This window comes from Struthio camelus, chromosome 6 (genome assembly GCF_040807025.1).
Source record: "Struthio camelus isolate bStrCam1 chromosome 6, bStrCam1.hap1, whole genome shotgun sequence".
In the NCBI taxonomy this organism is placed as follows: Eukaryota; Metazoa; Chordata; class Aves; order Struthioniformes; family Struthionidae; genus Struthio; species Struthio camelus.
The window spans coordinates 7088185-7110624 of record NC_090947.1 but is presented as its reverse complement, the minus strand read 5'-3'; the positions used below and the strand labels follow the sequence as shown (position 1 = coordinate 7110624).

Below are 22440 nucleotides of genomic sequence, written 5' to 3'. Positions count from 1 at the left end.
TTATGTTACCCAAAAGGTACTTCAGTAGGTAAACGTAGAGAGTGGGATTGCCTGTTCTGTAGACTTTAACAAGTCGCAGTTCACTTGAAGGAGAGAAAGAAAGGACTAACCAGAGTTAGTAACCCAGCCATCCCTTAACAGCGTTAGTGTTAGTATTACAGCAAGCCCGTAGGTGATGAAACGGCTGCAGGAAACATAGGGATCAGTGCAGTTCCCAGAGGAATCTGTCCCTTGCCTAAATTCTTTAGCATTAGTATGCTAGAATCAGGATTTTTTTCCCCTTTCATCCCCGTGTCGTTAGCAGTTTCTGCGGGCACTTAACGGTGAGTTTGCCCATTGGCATTTCCAGTTGGATGCCACTTCTGGTTGGATTTTTGTTGACATTTTAACCACAGAGCCCAGTCAATGCAGATCACTAAACCAACCATTTGCAGCATCTGAATGGTGCAAAGAATTTGTTTCTTGTTGATTTTATTTTACCGTCTTCCCTTCCGTTAAAGAAAACAGTGGGGAGGGATCAGTGTTTGCTACTGACAAGATGGCCTGTGAGCCGCGTATGAGAGGTTCTTGTAATTGTCAAGCCGGCACAAAACAAAGATTGGTGAGGGGTGTCCAAAAGCAGTCTTTCCAGTGTGGCATATTCTGTGTACTCTAATCTGTTTCCACAAGGCTGGCCTGGCTTACAAGTGCTGTCCCTAGGCTTTAAGCGCATAGGGAGCAATAAAAGCAAACACCTTTTGGGTATTTTTCTTTTGAAGAAGGGAGCCCTTGGAGCGCAAGTGAACCTAGCATTGAGCCCGAGGTGCTGAGCAACACAGGCACGGAGGAGAACTATCATCGGAACATGTCGTGGCTGCATGTAAGTATGGGTCAGTAGCAGTGTTCTCGAGGCTAGTGTTTTTAGTAGGAAGACCTTTGTGCTGGCAATAACCTGGTCAGAATCTCTGCTTTCTCAGTGTAGCACATGCGTACGAGAACTGACGCCTCCCAGCAGTTCCTTTTGACTCCTGAGTTGCCTTTGGGAAAGAAGGCGGCCAAGAATGAATCAGTACCTTCCTCTTTCCCCCAAGTATTTTGTGCAGCCTGCTCTCAGCTGCCACATTTCCAGGGGAAGTGGACAAGAACAGACTGAATCCAATACTGGGATGGCAGAAGCTGCTCTTGATAGCTGTCTCTTTTGGGAGAAGGTGTCCGATCACCTCTTTACGGGCGTCTAATCTGATATGTGCTCATCACACGGTGGGGGGAGGGCAACAGAGGGCTCCCATCAAGATAGTGACTGTGACTGGTCAATTCATTTAGTTCATCTCCTGCTCCTCAAGAGAAGCCACAAGAAGGAAAATGGGCAAGAGTTGACCCCTTGAACTGGACAGTTGTCCTGGTGGGCTGCAGATAAGCCCTCAGGCTGTGTTGTGAGAATCGAAGTCCTAAGTGATTTGCCCTCAGTCATGCAAGGATTTTGAGGCAGGCCAGGGAACTTGAACTTCATGTGTCACAAGCTAGTTCCTCAGCCCCTGGATTACTCCACTTTTATGTCACTTCTCTAACATTGCTGGCAATGATAACACCTTTTTTGAAAATGCCAGTGTGCTAGACCTAGCATACAGACATGAGTGCATACTAGGAGATGACTTGCTTGAGGATGAACACATTTCTCTCCCTAGCATTTAAGACAGGACATGATGCTTTTGCTTGGTGTGGGAGGATATATGGACTCATAAAAATGAGGCATAAACTGGAGGAAACTTGAGCTATTTCTCTCATTTTGCGTGTGATTAGCCTGCATAGGAGAAAGGAAGATTTGAAAAATCACCCGCTCCAGTTAATGCCACGCAAGTACCAACATTGCATGAGAATTTTCTCTTTTTGCTCATTGGAAAGAAAGTGTGGGTGGACGGTAACTAAAACTGCAGCAAAACAAAAGCCTGTTGTATTTAATGGCCGTTAACAAACTACTCAAAAGGGTCACTGGCTCCAGTTGCTTCTCCACATGCACCAGCATTTCCTGTCTGTCCTTCACAGCAGCCCTGAGCCTGGTGTCCTCGCTCTGTGGCAGTGCTTATAGCAAGTGTCCAGCAGAGACTGGGCACAGGCTATGCAGTGCTGATCAGGTATACATCATTTGCACACTGGTGTGCTGCAGCACTGGTGGCTTGCATTATTCCTGAAGAACCCCCAAGTAATGTGAGGCCCAGAGTGGGCAGGCAAGGACAAGAATCCCGTATATGCTGCTCAGATTTGTTTTAAATTAAGCTTATGATTTTTTGGCATCCTGAATATGTGAGGGTTGGCAGTGATGTGGCTGCCTTACTTGAGGGAGCAGATAGATCGCAGCTGCACAGACAACAAATGCATGGAAAAGGTGGAATAGTCTCTTTCTGGTGGTTCTAGTATTTCCCCACTAATCTGTGAGATGAAGAGGAGAGTTCGAAAAGGCCAGTTATGGCTGAGGTAACAGCTTGAGAGTGCCTTTGTGTTTTCTTCAGAGTGCTACAATGCGGCTGGGTTTGTGGGTTACACAAAGACCTGTGTACCAACAGCTGCTGGCCTGAGCTCTACTCCTCTAGGAGGGAACCTTTTGAGTTACATCCAGAAGGCAGTCACTGAAGTGTGGATCTACCCAAGGTTGCTCTTAATTATTTATTTTGGGGGTAATAGCAGTGTATCTGCAGCAAAGCAGGGCTCAGAATAGATAAATGCCCAAATATTTACTCATTTCTTAGATGGATTTTGCAGCACACTGCTGCCATGTGACAGCACTTCTAGAAGTAGTAACTGAGCCAGCTAACATGAAGCTAGGGTGGATGGTCTACCCAAGCACAATAAAGGAAGCATACACATGACAAGTGGCACAGCTTATTCCTACTTGTGAGTACATCAGGATATTTCTATTCCCTTTCAGTAGAGCAAGCTAACTCCAGAACCTGGTTGGGTTTGCTACTTGCTAATGATGATTGAGGAGCTGACAATTTCCAGTCTAAGCCATTGTCTCAGAGCTGGGGATACAACAGCTTTTCTGCAAACTGAGGGAATACTGTTTCCCACAGCCTTAGTCTTGCCGTCAGCCGACCATACAAATCTACAGCAGCTCTGACTGCTTTGTTAGCATTGATGTTTCTTTAGCAAAGCCTAGCACGTTTGTAAACTGCTTGCAAGTACGGAGCTCAGGACAGCCACCCACACCTTTTCAAAAAGCCATGTTGAGCTCCATGCCTTCCCAGCTAAGCTGTGGAAAAGTTAGCTTGACTGTCCCTGTCACTGGCTACCCTGCGTAGTTTTTGCTAACTCCCATTTCTGTAGGTAACTCTCCTTTTTTGGGGTTTTTTTTTTTTCCTTTCAAGGTTATGATCCTGTTGTGCAACCAGCAAAGTTTCATATGTACCCACATCGACTACTGTCACCCCCACTGCTACCTCCATCACAGCCGGTCCTGTGCTCGCCTTGTCCGGGCCATCAAACTCCTGTATGGAGACACAGTGGACTCTCTCCGAGAAAACAGCACGTTGAACAGTGTCGCAAGAGGCAAAAAGCAAAAGGAGGTGAGTAGATGGGAAAAAAAACCCAGAATGTTTTGGTTTTTGTCCAGGCAGGGCATAATTACCGTCAAGGACTGAGTAATGTACCCAAGCAGGGTTCTTTCATGGCAAATGGAACACAGTACTTCACAAATGCAGCTCTGCTGTAAGAAACTATTAAGTCATTTAGTATTACGGAAGGAATGTAATCTGTATTGATTTAGAATAATCTTGGGTACTGATAAGGACATTTAAAAGCCTAAAGCCTGACCTTAGTTTTAATGTTCTTTTATGGCCTCTACTTATCAGCCCCTAGAGTCTAGTCTCTTTCTTCCTGTGTTCTTTCTTGTCCATTAATAAAATTATTCTTGAACTTTTTGTAAACTTTTGCATAATTTCTTTCTTTTAGGTGTCAGCTCCCAGATCTGTTCTAAGAATTACATACGATAGCTGCTGTTTTAATGGTGCGCTCTCTTTAGTGACACACTTTTAGTAACTAGTTCCGGGAGATATTCGGACAAGATTATACCTTTTTAGCCATATGAGTGGTCCCTTTAACTTCGGTGGAAATACTTTTCTGCTTTCAATAAAGCAAATAAAGAGATAGCAAGCTGATCATGACAACTGCTGGTTAATACTTCTGTATTCCTGATCCCAGCAGACAGGCTACAGTTATTCTGAATGCTTATCATGGTGGAGTCATTCAAATATTTAGCAATAACACTGAAGGAAAAATGTTTGTGAGACCCTCTTCAAGATTTCAGTTGGGTAAAGAGTCTATCATCTCTAGAAGTGGAAGATGAAGGAGTACGAGACAGGTTCATAATGTTTCTTCATCAGCCAGTAGATTGTTTGTTTCCTGTCAAGTTAGAAAATTGAAGAATGTTTATATGGAACAAAGTATAGAGCAGATAAAACAACAGGTAATGACTTTGCTTCCTGGAAACAGCATTTGCCATATAGTTCCTCTGGCACGGAAAAGCAATGTATCACTCTGGATTTTTAGGAAAAGAGGCAGGCGTTTGCCCTGCAGAAGGCAGGCTTGAGAAGAGCAGCTGGCAGTGTTCATGAAAGGCAGCAAAAGAATAGTGTGCATTCTTGCATGCTGTTTCATCACCAGCTCTGAATTGCAAAGCGAAGTGATGCGTGTTTCATGATCCATCAAACCATCAAGGCTGTCAAACAACCAGGAAAAAAAGAAGTCAGGAGGCAATAAAGTTTCCTACAAACACATGTTCTATGTTTGTGCAAACCTCACTGTAGAGGAGAAATTGATAACATCTAACCGTAGATTTTTTCCCTGTGTTCCTCATGTTTCTTTGTTCTTCAAATGCTGTCATTCTCTGGCTACCTGGGCACCATTTTCACACTTATGTGGGTTCCAGAGGAACCTCATTTTTACTCTTACAGTTTGCAGTATGGAAGGCTGGAGGTAGCTGCAGTATGCAGAAGTGGTTGTGTGCACCCTTGGGTTTTGTGAATCTCCTGATCGCAGAGACCTGGTGTTAAATAGCAAGCTGTCAGCTTGAGGGGAAGAACCTATGGCAACCTAGAACACGAGGAAAAAATCCCTGGTACTGTGGATAATGAACACAAGCAGGACTTGTCACTGTCAATTCAATGGATGGCAGTCTGTTTGGATCTGCTCTCTCTGGCAGGCATAAGCTCAGTTCCTGAAAGGTATTGTCACCTATGTTTTCTGAGAAAGAAGAGAGGAAAAATGTAGCTGAGACAAATCAGTGTTGTACACAGCAAACATCTTGATTCAGTGGTTTTTGAGAAGGAAGCTGTGGACTCTGTAACCCTAACTGCACTGTTCTCCTAAAATGCATATCTGTGCCATCTCTGAAGATTACACAATGCACATTCACATTCTTCATTTGGTTTATTGGCCTCTGCCCTAGTCTTTTATTGGGAAAAGCAATATTAAAAAAAAGTAAAATTGGTGAGATACCTCACTGTGGTGCTAGGCCTGTTGCAAGAGAAGGCTTTATGCTACACCTCTGCTACTAGTAGCTTCGAGTCTGTGGAAATTCCTCTTGTACACTGTTTCCTCCCTTTCCAAATTCTGGGTAACCTAAATCTGAACTCTTTTTTTTTTTTTTTTTTTTTTTCCTAGTGCTCAGACAAGTCATGCTTGAGAACTCCCTCTCTGAAAAAGAGAGTGATCGATATCAACTTGGAAGGGAAGAAGGACTCTGGAATGTTAAAATACATCAGGCATCAGGTATTGACTAGGCCGTATGCTTGCTGGGAGATTGAAACATAGATGTCAGCTCTGAGCCTGTGTGAAGGAAAGAGCTAGCATTCCTGCTTATCAGTTCAGCCCTACATGTTTCCCCCAGCTGAGTAATGCTAAATTTAAGCCTCTTAAGGTGACCCTGGTCAAAGAAGCCTTTAAACACACAGCTCTGTTAAATGGTAATCACTGTTTCTGGCTTCCCATAGGCAAATGTGCATCAAATACTAGGGCTTACAAAAATAAAAAATAAAAATCCACAAATATATTTAAATGTAAGCTGTCAGTTTACAGCAAGATGCAATAGTTATCTTTGTCCTTTCTTGCTCAGTGTTCCTAAAGAAACACAGGGCTGTTTACAGGACTGTTCCTGGCAGTCAGTGAGACTTTCTTGGATATGTATCAGTGTTTGTGCACCACCTTGGAAGAGTTTTGCTTTCTTTTTGTCCTTTTTATGAACATTTTGATGACATGAGAGACTAGCAACAGACTTGAGGGAGTAGCTTGCAAACCCTTGTGTTCCAGCGTAGTTTGAAAGCAACATTCTTCTATGGAGCATTAACTGAAATGACTGACATCAGAGGTTGTAAGTAGTGGATAATCTGCAGTCCAAAACCAGGGTAAAATTACTAAGCGTATATAGTTTGCACAGCTCAGTTCTGAGGCATGGCTTTGTTTTTTGCAGGTAATGAGCCTCTCCCCTGCGCCTTTGTCACTGCTAATCAAGGCAGCTCCTATCCTCACAGAAGAGATGTATGGGGACATCCAGCCCGCAGCATGGGAACTCCTGCTCAGTGTGGATGAACACATGGCTGGAGCAGCAGGTAAGGGAATGAAATGAGTTAGTGTGGCTATCCCTGCTGCTCAACTAACTCACAGCAGATCACAGGGCTTTGCAAGTCTGCTTTGTAGTGGAGGAAGTCTTAATGACACTAAGGTTTTTAGGGAGGCTATGTAAGTTGTGAAAGACCTGCGTATATTTTTGTGCTCTGTACAAAACAGGTGATCAGAAGGATCAGGAAGACAATCTGTCAAGCTGTGATTGCAGTGGATGATTAGAGAATAAGCAAAACTGGTATTTGTGTTTTACTTTATAGGCAGAAGAAAAACAGTGATCTAATCTGTCCACAGAATTTATTGCATTTGGTATTTTGCTTCCTGGAAATTGTTAGTACCAGCTGAGGATTGATACAGAAACCGAGAAAGGGGGTGAGAGTGGAGCTGTCACAGTTCCTCTACTGTGCCGAAAGAAAAATTCTCATGTTGCAAGCAGACAGCAGCATTGCTCAGTGAACAATCTTGGTGTTTATCTTTAGTTTGCATTTTCACTTGGTACTAAATTGCGCAGATGATATTTGCTGATGAGACGTAGCTGGGAGGTATCTTTAAGAGAGAGGTGTATCAGTTGGCCAGAGGATGACTGTGAGTTACCAAGTGTAATTCAGCTATGGAAACAACGAATGTAGTCAGGATGTATCAGAAGATGGATTTCAATAGAGATATGAAGTATTAATACTGTTGTGCAACACATGATACAATTACCTGGAACACAGTACAGCCATGCACAATTCTTGTGATTAAAGAAGGAGACATTTGAATGGGACCAGTGCAGTGAGAGACCTTTAGGTCAGGAGGCAAAACGAAGAACCTGTATGAGGAGAATATTTATTTAATTGATTCAGATGAAGGATGAGAGGGGATATTGGTGAGAATATTTATTTAATTGATTCAGGTGAAGGATGAGAGGGGTACTGTTACACTTCGTAAATGCAGCAGAGCAGGAAGGAACAGACTCCAGACAAGGAGGAAGAATTATTTAAGCCATGGTGACATAAAGATAGTTGTGAACTCTCTGTGACTTCTTTGAGCTGGAAAACAGAAGGCTTCTAACCACCAGTAAAGAGAGCATCTGGAACAGCAAATATACTCAGGTTTTAGAGTTTGTGAAAGGGATTGGATGCGACTCAGGAGGCCCCTTCTAGTCTTAGGGTCCTGTCTTCTAAACACAAAGCCAGTGTGTGCTGATGACAAGTGTTCAGAAATCATGAGCCAGGCCCCTATAAATCATGACTGTGTCACACACACAAAACACAAATTACAACAAATTACAAAAAATTAAATAAAATACAAATTTAAGCAGTAGAGCAAGTTTGTTAGCCATTCTCCTGAGATTTTGGAAGGCTGCCTTTCTGTACACCTGCACCCAAACAAGTGGCTTAAGGACTGCCATCTTTCCCAGATTTGTGCATCTAAGGGAGTCACCACAGGAGTTTTTACAGGGGAGACTAAATTACAGGTATTTTTATCAAAAGCTGCTGAGAGTACAGGAGCTTCAAAATGCTCCTCTGACATCTCTTTCCTTTTCTTCGCACTCCAGTCTAGGTTACCAGTCTTTCATTTTCCCCTCATGGCAAAGAATTCTGCCTCAAGTCCATTATTTTGCTCTGCATCTCATCTTCGTCTGTTCTGCTTCCCATCTGCTCCACCAGGGCACTCCTTCAGCTCACAGTTCTCCTGTGCCCTCCCCTTCACCTTTGCCTTTCCCAGGCCAGACGTGCTGAAAGGGAGAGAGGAGCAAAATAAAGAGGGGAAACAAGCTGCCTTAAACTCCACTCCTTTCCCCCCTTCAAGGCCCTTTTAGGGGGAATGATTTTGGCTGCTACTCTTCTCCCTTATCCAAAATTTACTGTAGCTCACAGGGAAGGGAATAGAGCTTTACCATTCTCCCTGAGGAACTCTAGCTGACTATGGGATACATCTTCCTCCTTCTCCTCTTCCTGTGAAGGGAGCATTAAAAACCACTTAACAGTCTGGAGTAGCCTTTTAGTTGCAAGAGTGATTTCAGCCCCAACTTAAGTTGCATTCATCAAGAAGAAAGCCTGAAAACTAGCGATGGTGCTGTACCTGCCAGGATAAAAAGCCCTGCTGTGTTTTAGTGTCCAACAGCACCATCTACTGATTCCTTCCAGGGCTGTATTTCTTTTTGGGTAGTGAAGCCTCTCAGCAAGACTCACACTTTTAAATCAGACCTACTAAGATTCGACATAGTTGCACAGAAAACACTAAAGGGTAGAAAATTCTCTGAGCTGGTAAAACAGGAGGGCCCTTACAGGTTTGGAGCAGGATTTTGGGACAGAACTCAGAGCCTTTGGAGTGGAAAGCTGAACCTAAGCACTGAAAGAGCAGCCTTCTTGTTCTGTAGATGTTCAGACTACCCCCATCAGCATGGTTCTCATGCCTGGCACCTTCTGAGTAAGTGTAGAGGCAAACAAATGTCCTCTTTCTACTAGGGGTAAACAACTACATAATTTACAGAGATTATCTCCAGTAAGCTAACGGACTAAAAAAGTTATGCAGCCTCTGAACCCCCCCAACTCCCACACCACCACTATTCCCCCTGCTTTTGTTTCCTGTTCCTGCCCCACAGATACCCATCTAAATTAATTGGCCTCTGTGCATTTGGAGTTGGACTATATCTGTGTATATTCACATATGTTCAAATGAAACAACTATGGGCCAACTCAGCTTCTGTTGTGCTACTTTCCAACTTGATCTGGTCCTTTTTCTCCCAATTCATAGCAGCTCCGTTTTCTCTTGGAGGCAGACTGTGATTACAGCATGGTGTGCAGCTGGCTAAGAACCTTTTTGTTTTTACCTCATAAAAATAGTCAAGTGAGTCCTCTATTAGGGCACTGCCTCCTGCAATGAGGGGAAGGTTGAGCTTCTCTTGAGTCAACCTTTATTAATCATTACAGAAATCACTTTTAGAAGTGAATCCTTGAAAGACAAACAGTTTTGTTACTCCAAGAGATACTTATTTATGTCAGTCATGACTAAGATTTTAGTGAGAAGAACAAAGCTGTGTTTTATTTTAAAAGCAGGTTTCTCAGAACCTTTTACAAGCATCACATGTAATGCTGAGTGGCTCCCAAAGATAGAATCTCACTTACTTGGTTTCATGAAGCAGTGCAGCTTTCACCAGGCCTGGTAAAGTGCTGGTCTCATTTCTGGAGTCAAGATTTCTTTTTGGTGTGCAGGATTTGCACAGCTGCAATTTTTATCTGCCAAATAAATATATTAATAAGGAAAAACATGATCAGATGTCCTCTCCCTGCAGCTGCCATGTTCCTGCTGTGTGCTGTGAAAGTGCCGGAGGCTGTTTCTGACATGCTGATGTCTGAATTTCATCACCCAGAGACAGTGCAAAGACTGAACGCCATTCTCAAATTTCACACACTCTGGAGGTTTAGGTATCAAGTTTGGCCACGGATGGAAGAGGGAGCACAGCAGATCTTTAAGGTAGGTGAGATAAGTGAAACACATTGTTGCCATTTGTAGCTTGCCATGAGGGAAGGATGTGTTGTGACTTGCTGCCATGAAATTGTCTCAAAATCAGATTAGAAAAAAAATAGTCACGTAAACCACACGAGAGAGGAAGATGGTGTGTAGAACTCCTGCGTAAAATAGAGAGAGTCCAATGGGAATGCAGGTCAGGAAGAATATTGGAGAAAGACAGAAACCTGTGTTGTACATGGTCTTAAAATGTAGTGAGATACAGAGTTGGGATAATTTTGCAGAGCTAATTAATGTCTTGGGTACTTTTGCTCATGTTCAATTAGTAGTACAGTCATTAATATTGGTATGCTGTAACAAAATGTCTTTCACAAATTGCAGAAGAGCTATTGCTTGACAAGTTGGTGCTTTTCAGGCTGACTCAGCAGTGGTAGAATTCATTTCACAGAGATGGTTTACATTTTCTTTGATAAGAGCAGTGTTACGGGTAAATGGTTCATTTGCAGATGACTCTTGATAGAGGTTCTATAAATCCCAGATCACATACTGTTCTTTAACCTCATGCTGAATGGTGCTGTGGACATGTGCATGAGACTGAGAAACCATCATTTGAGTGGAGAAAATAACTTCCTCTTTCCACTCAAACTGCTCTATAGTTTAAAAAAAAACCATGACTTGTTGCTGAACCGTGTGGTGGGGACAATTCCACGTTCATTTGTCAAAGTACTAGCAGAAGGAACAGAAGTCCCTGTTCTGCACTTAAATTTGCCGCCCAAATTATTTTTCTCCTTCCTCACTTTACTCACCTGTGTTTTTGTTTAGATCCCTCCTCCAAGTATAAACTTCACTTTGCCTTCCCCCGTCCTGGGGATGCCATCTGTACCAATGTTTGACCCCCCCTGGGTCCCTCAGTGCAGTGGGAGTGTGCAAGATCCTATCAACGAAGACCAGTCAGTAAGTAAAGGCGTTGTGAGAGTGAGCATTCTTATTTCCCAGTAAGGGCATGAGGAAAGCTTGAGCCAAAAGAGGTGGTCTAAACTCTGAATTTTTTTGTCTTCCTCAGCTGGGGAGGATTTAATCAGTACACTGTCGGTGCAGGGCACCCAGAATTTTCTACATGGCAATTCGACTTTTCAGTGTGTTCAACAAGAGACTGTACTGCATACATAACACAGCCCTATGAAAGACAGTTACTCAGGTCTTAGGAGCACACAATGGTTACCTCTGCAAAGGATTAGTTCACTGAACTTAGTGCCTGACAGACACAGTTTTCTCTGAGCTGGTTCACGTGGTATCTGTTCAGAGAAGACTGCACTGAGGCTTGTTGCAGACATAACTCCAAGAGGAGTCTCTGGTGAATCTCTGATCAGCTTGCACTTGCCTCATTTGTGTTTAGAAATGGGGTTGCTGAATGTCACTGAGGACTCTAGTGTGAAACCCAGGATATACGAGTCTTAACTAACTACTTCAAGCTGTGTTTCTTCTCTTTCCTTCCTGACAGAAGTCATTTTCAGCCAGAGCAGTGTCACGTTCCCATCAGCGAGCAGAGCACATCCTGAAGAACCTGCAGCAGGAGGAAGAAAAGAAACGCCTGGGCCGGGAAGCCAGTCTCATCACTGCCATCCCTATCACTCAGGAGGCCTGCTACGAGCCAACCTGCACACCAAGCTCAGAGCAGGAAGAAGAAGGTGTGCTGCAGGGCCAGGAACTCCCTTCTAGGAAAAGAGAGCACCTGCCACCAACATAGAGCATGGCTTAGGGGTGTGATGTCTGGGAGCAGCAATTGTTAGTGCTAGGGAAGTCCATACTTTGGTGTGCTCACCACTTCAGATCTTGCAGAAGCACCAGCACTGAATCATTTTTGTAGCTCTATAAAGGTGACATTCGTTGAAGAATCCAAATGAATAAGAACAAATATAATTAATAATCAGAGCAAGAAGAACACAAAAACTTGGAACTGCTGGGTGCTCACTGTGGTGCTGGGTGCTCCCCCCACTTTGAATTCAGTGGAAAGTGCTAGCTCTTTGCACCTCAAAGCTGCAAGCATCTTGCAAGATCAGATTTCAATATGATGAGAATAGGGGACACTAAGAGTGAAATTTGTCTCTCCTAACTTCCTAACCTTTTAATAGTCAAAAGGAAGGCTCCTTCCACAGCTGCTGCAGCAGGCAATGCATCCTGTCCTAAGATTGGTGGGAGGAATCACCCTTTGGAAGTACCTGTCTTAAGACACATAACTTAGGATAGGGTGAATTGACCCATGGAGTTTCCTCTCTTTATGGTGATTAGAGGGGAAGCCTAGGCACGGAACTTTTCAGATGGCCAAAGTTACGTGAGATGAATTGCTCCCTGCAAGTTTAGTCTTTAGGTGAGGATTCTCATCAGTTCAGGCTAATAGAGTGGAGAGAGTTCATTAAAAGCATTCCAAGGTATATGCCATTAGGTAAGTACAGTGGTGTCCAGATCTAGGCTCACCGAGGAAATTGGTGAGCAGAATAGCAGCTAAGTGGTACTTAAGAAAAAGTAAGCACCAGCAACCATGTTGGGTAATAGGATGTATATAAAGAGAAGTACAGAGCCAGCTCAGTTAAAATATGACTCACCAAAGTGCTGGACGCTCTTGTGGAACAATGCTCTGATAGTTCCCAGAGCAGGAGGAAATTACCTACCTGATCTTTACAGATCTGAAATTGTGCCTTTTGAGTGTTGCCTGACTTCAATGTTCCACTTTGGTTGTAAGTGCTCTCCCCTAGAAAGCCCTCTTGAGTCTGTCAGTTGGATCTAGATTGACATTTCCCACTCTCTTTGTCAGTAGAAGAAGTCGCCAACCTGGCCTCCCGCCGTCTCTCTGTGAGTCCTTCCTGCACCTCCAGTACATCTCATAGGAACTATTCTTTCCGCCGTGGCTCTGTCTGGTCAGTGCGGTCAGCAGTAAGTGCAGAAGGTGGGTTGACTTCACTTTGGAGTATCCTTTCCTAGGATTTCATTACCTGGAAACCTTTGCTGTTGACCAATGAAGTTGGAGGCCTTTGCTTTTTGCTGAATGTGTTCACAAGCTTGAGCCACTTCAAAGAAAACTACTGCCCTGCATTATTCCGTTCATTCCTGCTGTCACAATGTCTCCCCTTATATCTCATTTTTTCATTTACGCTGAGTAGTGTCAAGGAGAGCACTGTGGCTGAAATGATAAGTAATGAATGGGGATTTCATCAAAAAGGAAATGAGTAGCCTAGAAAAAAGAAGTATAAATTGAAAAAATAAATATTGACAATGAAATTTTTGATCAAGAAGTTGGCTGGAGGCTCAGTTTCTTTGTGGAGATACCAGTAAATCTGCCATGCTTGCACGGTGATCAGATAGACTCTCATTTTGTTCTGTTTGTACAGTACCTAAAATAAATGTTTATTTAACCTACCTGGGTGATACTGCAGCTCATTCGCTAACACGAACCTTCTACTCTTACTGCTCTAGATGAAGAACACACTACAGAGCATACTCCAAACCATCACGTGCCACAGCCACCTCAAGCTGTATTTCCAGCATGCATCTGTGCAGCAGTGCTCCCCATTGTCCATTTGATGGAAGACGGAGAAGTTCGGGAGGATGGAGTAGCTGGTACTGACCTAAATTAAATTTCAAGTGATTCTTGCTCAGGGGTGACAGAATCTCCCAGGACTTTGAACAGTGGCTTACATTTGTTAGGTACCGTAACTTAAACGGAAAAGAGGTGTGACACAACATTGTTTGCTCATAGTTCATGTTGCTTGTTGTAAGGTAACCATTTTACAGCCAGAAGTAGTATGTGTTGTATATTGCTATAAGCATATTTTTTGGTTAAAATGGTTATGAATAGTCTATTAAATTGTCATAAACTATTTGAAAATACATCCACAACAGAATTGTGACCTTATAGGATTTTTTCCTTGTTTCCCATGATTTGTGTTTGGTTTTGATTTTTTTTTTTTTTTTTTATCTTTTTGGGCCCTTTTGGAGGTCCTTATTTCAAGATGTTGAGAAGCTGGAAAGAGTCTATTGGGGGGATACCGGAATGGTAAGAGGCTTGGAACAGGTGTTCTGCGAGGAGTGACTGCTGAAGCTTGGCTTGTTTGGTATGATGAAGAGGAAGCTAAGATGTAAAGGAAGTCTACAACTACTTGAAGAACAGTTATAAAGACTATGGAGCTGAACTCTTTTACATAGCAGCAGACAGCATAACACAAAAAAAACAGCCGCAGCCTGCAACTTGGAGGTTCAGGTTGGACGTTAGAAGGAAGCTGCTTCACTAGGAACACTAGTAGGCTTCACTACTAGCCTACACTAGTAGGCTTCACTACTGCAGCCCTCAAAGGAGTCACCTAGAGAGCTGGTAGAATCTCCATCTACAGTGGTTATCAAGCCTTGGTTAGGCAGACAAAGCCACGGTTGAACTGATGATGTGTTGGTGCTCCAGGCGGGAGGTTAGACTAGAGACCTTTGGAGGTTTATTTCCACCAACGTGTCTTTAATCCAAATGGAAAGTTAACTATACACAGCTCAAACGTTTTGTTTGTGGTCTGTGATGTGTTTGTGAATTCATAACAGGTTCTTCTGTATTTAGTCTTGAGGTGAGGATTCTCATCAGTTCAGGCTAATAGAGTGGAGAGAGTTCCTCTTAAATGTTTATACATGGAGGATTGTTGCCCTTCCTTCCTATGTTATCACTCGTCATGTTGGCTGATTGCACACTGATCAACTGTTACATTTGTCATTCAATTTTAGGTGGGTGTAGCCAGCCACCTAAATAATGTGTGTGTCATGCTTCAAGAACTGCGTACTAAAAACAAAATTTGGGGGAACTGATCAACCTTTCACAATCCCCTGCTGATTATTTGAATACTGTCCAAGAATACCAAATAAAATCACTCAATGAATCATAGTGACGTGGAGCTCCTGTTCACCAAAAACCCCCAGCAGTATGTGAATTTATTTTTTTTATTGGCTGATTTGCCCAGTCGGGAGTTGTTAATCTGAATAGTTATTTCCTTGTTATTCCCCTAACTACACTGGTGAAATGCTTCCTCTTATATCACCAGCAGTTAGGGAAGGTTCAAATATTGGACCTGTTATTATTCACCGAGATCACTGCCCTGGTGACCAGGAATCCTGTTGCCTCAAAATGGCACCTGTGTGCTTCAGTACAAAAATGATAATTGTAATAAAAGGTTAGGAATGTTTGTATCTAAGTGTGCCACTTCAAGGCCTTTCCAAGGCAGAGGCTTCTGACTTTCTTTTCTTTCTTTTACAGTAAGTGCTGTTGCTCAGCAGGTCCTGTGGAACTGCTTAATTGAAGACCCCTCTACAGTTCTGCGCCATTTTCTGGAGAAGCTCACGATAAGCAACCGACAGGTAGACTTTTTATCTCCTGGGTGGTGTACGCATTACATAGATCAGGGGAGCATAGATGCAGGCAGAATCACTCTCTGGGTAGTGACTGAGGAGTGTTTGCTGTTACAATGCGGCTCAAAGTCTTTTAGGCCAATGTCATCAGTCGGCTTCAGTCTGCGTACCACTGATGTAAATGGGAAATAGCTGATTTACCCCCACCGAGCATCTAACCCTGCTTAAAGCCAAACCCTGAACTGCATAGTGAGCATAGTCCTCTCTATCTGATGTAAGTGATACTAGCTCCAGTCATACCACTCTGGTCAGTTTTCTCTGAAAGGTGAGAGTGGGCTTGTTTCTCCCTGGCTTATTAGACTGCTTTCTTGTGCCATGGCTAAGGTCTTTAGAAGAAAGGTTTGGCAGTTCTGACTGGGTGAAAGGCAGGGTGCCTCTACACACCAGTTTCTCAACTGCACACTTAGGATATGATACCAACAGTAATATCACTGTTCTCATCTTCCAGGCTACCATCTAAGAACAGGCTGCAAAATGAAAATTAAAACTACAGAAAGGTCAGGAGAGGCTGCTTTTGTACTTCCTTGAGTAATCAGGTCTCAGTGGCCTCATCATTCCTGAGACTTCTCAGCCATAGCCCCAGAAGTTTAAGTTCAGAGAGTCTCTTCTGTTTGTTAAGCATCTTTGAGAAGGAAGTTATTTATCCTCTAGTCTCAATAGCCTCTGAGCTGTTATAGTCTGCTGTTTTGTCATCTCTGCATAAGCCCACTACAATCAGGAGAACAGAACACAGGGAAGAGGTATAGTTTCTTGGAAGCTTTCAGCCGACGTAGCATTGGCATGGGCTGTCCGGTGCATACTCATGCCCATGCCACTGGCTCAAAGAAGCTGTAGGTTGAGAGGAAGAGGGCTGTAGAAGAAACTTATGATACAGTCCATTTGTTCTTGGCTGTCAGTGAGATTCCTCCTGCTTCCAGCTGCCCCCTACGCACACGCGCACACACACACACACACACACGCACACACACACAGACACACACAGACACGCACCCTGCCTTAAAGAATTTGCTAGTCTGCATGAAAGAAAGCAGCCCCTAGAAGAAGAAAAAGTTAGATTCTGCCCCTGTGTCTACCCAGCAGCCACAGACATTGAGTTGAACTGAGTTAGATGCCACACTCTCTCTGCAAGATCATCCAGGTAGCCCTTTGTTGTGACAAGAAAGATTTAGTATTTTTGCAGGGAAAGGAATGTGGAATCAGGACATTACAATCAGGACAGATTACAGTGGGAAGTTTTGGCCTCTCTCAGGTCAAAAAGAAAGACATCGACCTGGGTGCTGTGCCCTGAGCCTTACACTGGGAATGGTAGGGGCAGTGATAAACATGTAGTTCCACTTCATGCACTGAGAGAGACAGCAGAACAAGGGGTTATGAAAAAGTGGGAAAAAACAAAACAAGGGAGGATAGAAGGGAGAAAGCTTTTGTGCATCTTGTGATGGAAAAAAAAAAACATTTGCTCTTCTCCCAGGACGAGCTGATGTATATGTTGAGGAAGCTTTTGTTGAACATTGGAGACTTCCCTGCCCAAACGTCTCATATCCTCTTTAACTATTTGGTGAGTAGCTTATGGGTCTACTGTGTAGCGCGTAATCTCAGCTCTGCCTTTGTGTGTCCTAAGGAGTGGATGTCTCAATCTGCAAGGAAATAAATACTCTGTAGCTTTTCCTTTATAGCTCATATCTGCTTTCAGTTGTTGATGCAAATCACCAGGCTTACACCAGTCTTTCATCCCTTCTATTTAGGGAGAGGGAAAGGAATCTTTAACTTTTTTATTAAACCCCTAAACTCCCTGTCACGGGTTTCTGAGTTTAACCTTGGGTTGTAGACCAATGGAAGGATACCGATGCCTGAAACCTTTAATTATTGTACTTGATTTTGATTCCTAAAGTGCTTTGCTTTTGGACAGTCCCATTGGAGCAAATCTTGTAACTTCTTTCATAAATGGAAAATGCAGTTGCTGCAATTCTTTCAGAGCTTGGACGTGAAAAACTAGACGAGATGTGTGCTACTCCAGGAGTCCTCTGTCTTTTCTGAGTTGTCTGTGTGGCAGCACATCGGAGCAGAAGGGATGGGAAGTCTCCTACTGCACAGGTTCTCCCTTTTCCTCACCCACAATGGCTTTTAAGGCTGGGCTGGAAATAGTCGTTTTGCCTAAACCTCCCCCACTGCCTCTCCCTCCTCAGAAGAAGAAAGAATAGTAGGTTTACAGGCATCATAGTACCATAGCGTGTATTAATTTTCAGGACTTAAGTTTAATGAGTTGATCCCTCTCTGAGTGAAGAAAGATATTCTTGTCCTGTGTTTATACAATGCCCTGCACAAGGGTGTATAACCTGATATTCCTCTTATTTGTTACCTGCAGGTGGGACTGATCATGTATTTTGTGCGTACTCCATGTGAATGGGGCATGGATGCCATTTCTGCCACACTAACCTTCCTCTGGGAAGTGGTGGGTTATGTAGAAGGCCTTTTCTTCAAGGATCTCAAACAGACTATGAAGAAGGAACAGTGTGAAGTGAAACTGCTGGTGACTGCCTCAATGCCAGGTATAAGAACTGAGCCTTTAGAGCTTTTTCAATTCTAAGTTTGCTTATTTATTCACAACCACTTTGCTGCCAAAAGGTAGATCCATCAGAACTGGATCAGAAAAAGCCCTGATTCAAAAAGCTTTATATGCTAAGTCAGTTGTCCTGGAACTGGAGGCTTCAGTCAGCAAGTTTCAGCTCTAATTCCTGGAGAGTCAGAAAGCTGTTTTAAGAGCTCTGAAAGAAGTAAACGTAAAGTGAATTAGAACAATCTGTTCAACGCAGGGCTTTGTGCCAGTGGGCTTGTGAAAGGCTGGTAGGGTGGATCATTCTAAGACTACTGTACCATTCAGAGCCAGTTTGATTTGATGCAGCCTCTCATTTAAGTCTTGACAGAGGCCAGGAGGAGCGTGTTGTGAGCCTAGGACTTTATGAGCCAGGCAAGAGATTTCCTGCTGAAAAACAGATCTGACCTTTTAGGCCCGTTCCTTCCTCAGGGTGACTCTTGCTGCTAAAGGTAGCTCAGTCGTTTAGGAAGAGGTTGATTTCTTATTAAATATGGAAGTGTGAGACTGTGCTAGCGCTGCATAATAGATTCCAGACAGGACTGACGTTGTCTGTCAGCTCAGGAATGGATTTTAACTATCACCTTTCCTCCATGGGCAGTATTTTGAAATTGAGTTGCTAGAAGGAGCCAAGGAGAATGCAATTGCTTTTATTCCTTTAGGCACAAAGACCCTTGTTGTGCATGGGCAAAATGAGTGTGACATCCCAACTCAGTTACCAGTCCACGAGGACACACAGTTTGAAGCTCTTCTGAAGGTAGGAGTACGTTTTTTGAACTATACAAACCACTTAGTGGTAGACGTAGCTGCTATATCTGTATGCCGGCAGTACGTTCTCTGCCTGATCTTCCTGGTACGGCGTGGAGGAGAGAAGCTGTGCTCTGACAGGCATTTCTGATTTCACATGAGGAGAAGCTGGCTGCAAGAAAAACTGTTAAGTTTTTGTTTAACAGGATCCCATTTTAAAGGGTAATAGAAATGCCCTGACCTCACAGCCAGCCAAAACCCCGTAAAGGTAGCTACGTTCGAAGAAACTGCAGCATGTTGGGTATTTGCTGCATATTATTACTTGGGTAAATACGTAACTCACTGAAATGTGTGGTTTAATCAACTATAAAGAATAAACAGAATGATCACAATCAGAAGGAGAAGAAATGATGGTTCAGTAGCCATGATGATACCTCAGGAGATGTGAGGTCAATCTTCTTTTCTGTCTAAAGATTTCCTGGATGACCTTAACTGAGCCACATAGGAAACAGGCTTGTAAAAGCCTCCAGTTTGTCCAGCTATGTTGAATTTCAATGGGAATTGGGCATCTCAGTTCTTTGAAGGACTTTAGCACCTCTGTACATCCCCTATCTCTAAAACTTGGTAAGTGCATAGTATGGAAATGGAATCTACAATATCATATGGATCATTTAGGCAGACAAATACACGTGATATGAAGAGAGACATAGAAATAGGTAACATCAGTCCTCAGGACTGTGATACTAGCATGTTTTGATCATCAAAAACATATCAATATATTTTTTGATTGAAAAAGGAAATCAAGAATTAATCCCTGAAGAATGTGTCAGCCTGACTGAGGCATTCAGGTGTGGGCCTTTATACGTTAACTAGACAGTAATTTTTTTGATATTGTAGTCTTTGTACAAGATAGGTAACAAGTAACAAAGTGATTTTTTTTTCTTTGTCTTCAGGAATGTTTGGAGTTTTTTAACATACCTGAAACCCAGTCTTCTCATTACTTTTTAATGGATAAGCGATGGAATCTTATTCATTACAACAAGGTGAGGCAAAGATGTCAGGTCCAGATGACTTTACTCTTTTTATCTCATCCTTTTTTAAACGTCAGGGTTATCTGAAGGATAGCAGGCAGCCCGTAAGTGGCCAGAATTCTGTCCTGTGGGCACCACATCTCTAATGTTTAGTTGTGTGTGGTGATAGACCGAAGTTTGTTAGAAGAGGGAAGAGAGAAGTGGAGGCCTTCCTCCTAAGTCATTAATATATAACTTTCTCAGAAATGAGGGAGAGCAGATTTCTCCTGTTTATGCTCTTCCATGATGCTTGACACCATCTGGAAGTCCTTACCCAAAAGCTTCAGAAAGTTCAAACAGGGTCTTCTCAGATTTTTCTGCTGAGAGGCTGCACATATTATCTTTGGTTCAATATCTGTGCAGTGTCCAGACTGGAACTGGATTGTATCTGGACAGCTCAGGTGCAGGCAGAATGATTTGGGTTTTTTTTACCCCTGCCCATGCTTTAGCACACTTTCTGAGAATGACGAAGGAGAAGGGATGGCTTTTTTATTTTACCAGTGCCAGTTTCCTTATTCCCACTGAAGGGCCCTTTATTCAGTCCTGATGTGTGAATTGCGTTTGTTTAAAATACACATTATTGTTTCCTCTCCTGGCAGACCTACGTCCGTGACATTTATCCTTTCCGGAGGTCAGTTTCTCCCCAGCTCAACCTGGTGCAGATGCATCCAGAAAAGGGTCAAGAGCTCATTCAGAAGCAGGTATCTTACTATCACCAAGTATCTCTGCCCAGAAACAAATCCTGTAAATAAACCTTCTTTTCCCCTTCAAAGGTTTATGCTGCAGATACTGAGCTTTGCTGGAAAAGTTGCAGTTGGCATGAAATCTGCCTTGGTGTCATTGGACAGGTGTATGGTATTTTGAGAGAGACAAAGAATACAATGTGAATTCCCTCCCCCTCTCTCCAGCCAGCTTCTTTTTTCATTTTGTATCATCATTTTGTATTCTCCTACTCTTAGTCCAAACAGTGTCAATTGCCTCAGCTTCAAAGGATGCTTATTTCTTTCTCAGCACTGCCTCTGGCTCTTTAAGAACCTTTTTGAGGCCTTTTCTTCAGAAGGTTGTTTGGCTCTGGAGCCAGAACCATCTGTTTTACCTTCCTCTCTGTCCTCTCACTACAGAGAATGTTTCCTGTCTCTCTTCCTTAGTCCTGCTCTCAGATATTGGTCTTTTATCAAAACCACCACCAGAGGCACAGCAGTAGCGACTAGTTCATCTGGGGAGTATCTGCCCTCAGAAGGGCACCATCCTCCGTACCTTCGAGCCTCGTGATGTGATAACCTATCTGGTCCTGTTAATGCTGTGCAGCTCCCAGGAGCTCTCCCATAGGAACTAAGCTCTAACTAAAGCAGTAGGCCAGTGCCTTTAATGTGCTGCAAACCCCTGAAGTATGACTTCTTTAGAGAGTAAGATGATAGTATTGAGCTCACTCCATCTGCAGAAAGCCACCTGCTCTGTTTTCCACAAAGGCAGGGTTGTCTTAGTAGCATAGGACTGAATGTTCAGGGAAAAGTTGCTCTAGGTATATTTGAAAAGGATGACACTAAGCAGAAAATAGACGTGGGGGAGCGTGGTTACACTGTTAGAATTCAGTATTAACAGCTTTATTATTCTAGCCAAAAAGCAGCTGCTGTAGTTGTGTCCCTGGCATCTTGAGTGCAGGGACAGGAAATTATCATCAGGAATGGTTATAAAAAGCAGCTGTAAAGCTGGTTTAGCGGGACTAACAGCTAAAATAATGGCGAACGTAGTTAATGCTGTCTCAGATATGTACAGTGCAGAGTAGAGAAATATCCCATATGCTGCATCTGTCAGTAGAAAATCTATGAGAAACTGAAATGGCTTGGGATCATTTTGGTTGCTTCTCTGCCAGACATTATTCTCATTGTGCATCGAGAAAATGTGTCCCACATATCAAGTCTGAGTTCGATATGCCCCACATCACCCAAAAAGATTTAAATGGTGTGTCCAGATTTTTCAGGGTGTTATTTTACATTCCACATTCTTCTATTTAGAAGCCAAAATATTTCTAAGGTATAACTTGAATCAAGCATCCTCCAGCCTCTCTTGCAGTCATGCAGCAAGGTGCTGGAAACATCCAACTTCAGCAATGAAAACAGTACGGTGCAGTCTGCTCACAGAGCAGCAGTCCACAGAAAGGTACTTTCTTTATTGTTGAGTGAACGCTGAACGCCCAATTCTAAGCTCAGTGCACTTCGGCGCACGGTCATAGCAAGGACTCGGGAAGCTGAGTTTTGTCACATGTTAAGCCACGTGCTGCAAGTTTTGGCTTCAGCCCAGTAGCTAAGACCTGTCTCAAAACTGTTTCCAAAGACAGTTGCTTCTTCTACTGAGCATCACTCTGCCTTACAGTTACTCTCAGCGCCCAAATAGAGTAGCTATTGTCTGACTAGTCCTACCAGTCAGACGTTCAAAGGAGGCTGGTACAGCGTAACTAGGTTTCCCAGCTGGTGTAAGGCAGAATAGCTCATCTGAAGTCAACAGGGCTTTGCTAATTTACGTTGAATCAGAGTCTGATCTGCACTGTTT

The 22440-nt window shown here is 43.2% G+C and overlaps 1 protein-coding gene across 14 annotated transcripts in view; it reads left to right on the top strand.

The window, feature by feature from the left end:
- The window catches only part of UNC80 (unc-80 homolog, NALCN channel complex subunit), a 142345-nt gene that overhangs the window by 73575 nt on the left and 46330 nt on the right, over window positions 1-22440 (top strand). For 12 of the 14 annotated variants that reach the window (XR_011141803.1, XM_009688661.2, XM_068947935.1 and 9 more), the window contains 15 exons: window positions 759-859; window positions 3342-3539; window positions 5635-5742; window positions 6440-6578; window positions 9872-10053; window positions 10870-11001; window positions 11549-11735; window positions 12860-12991; window positions 13519-13662; window positions 15332-15432; window positions 16952-17038; window positions 17846-18029; window positions 18736-18830; window positions 19774-19863; window positions 20490-20591. Coding sequence is in view for 13 of the 14 variants with exons in the window: in XM_009688661.2 (XP_009686956.2) it covers window positions 759-859; window positions 3342-3539; window positions 5635-5742; window positions 6440-6578; window positions 9872-10053; window positions 10870-11001; window positions 11549-11735; window positions 12860-12991; window positions 13519-13662; window positions 15332-15432; window positions 16952-17038; window positions 17846-18029; window positions 18736-18830; window positions 19774-19863; window positions 20490-20591 (1982 nt within the window). In the remaining variant the exon portion in view is untranslated. The remainder of the gene's footprint in view (window positions 1-758; window positions 860-3341; window positions 3540-5634; window positions 5743-6439; window positions 6579-9871; window positions 10054-10869; window positions 11002-11548; window positions 11736-12859; window positions 12992-13518; window positions 13663-15331; window positions 15433-16951; window positions 17039-17845; window positions 18030-18735; window positions 18831-19773; window positions 19864-20489; window positions 20592-22440) is intronic. The other 2 variants (XM_068947936.1, XM_068947928.1) reach the window with 1 other exon arrangement.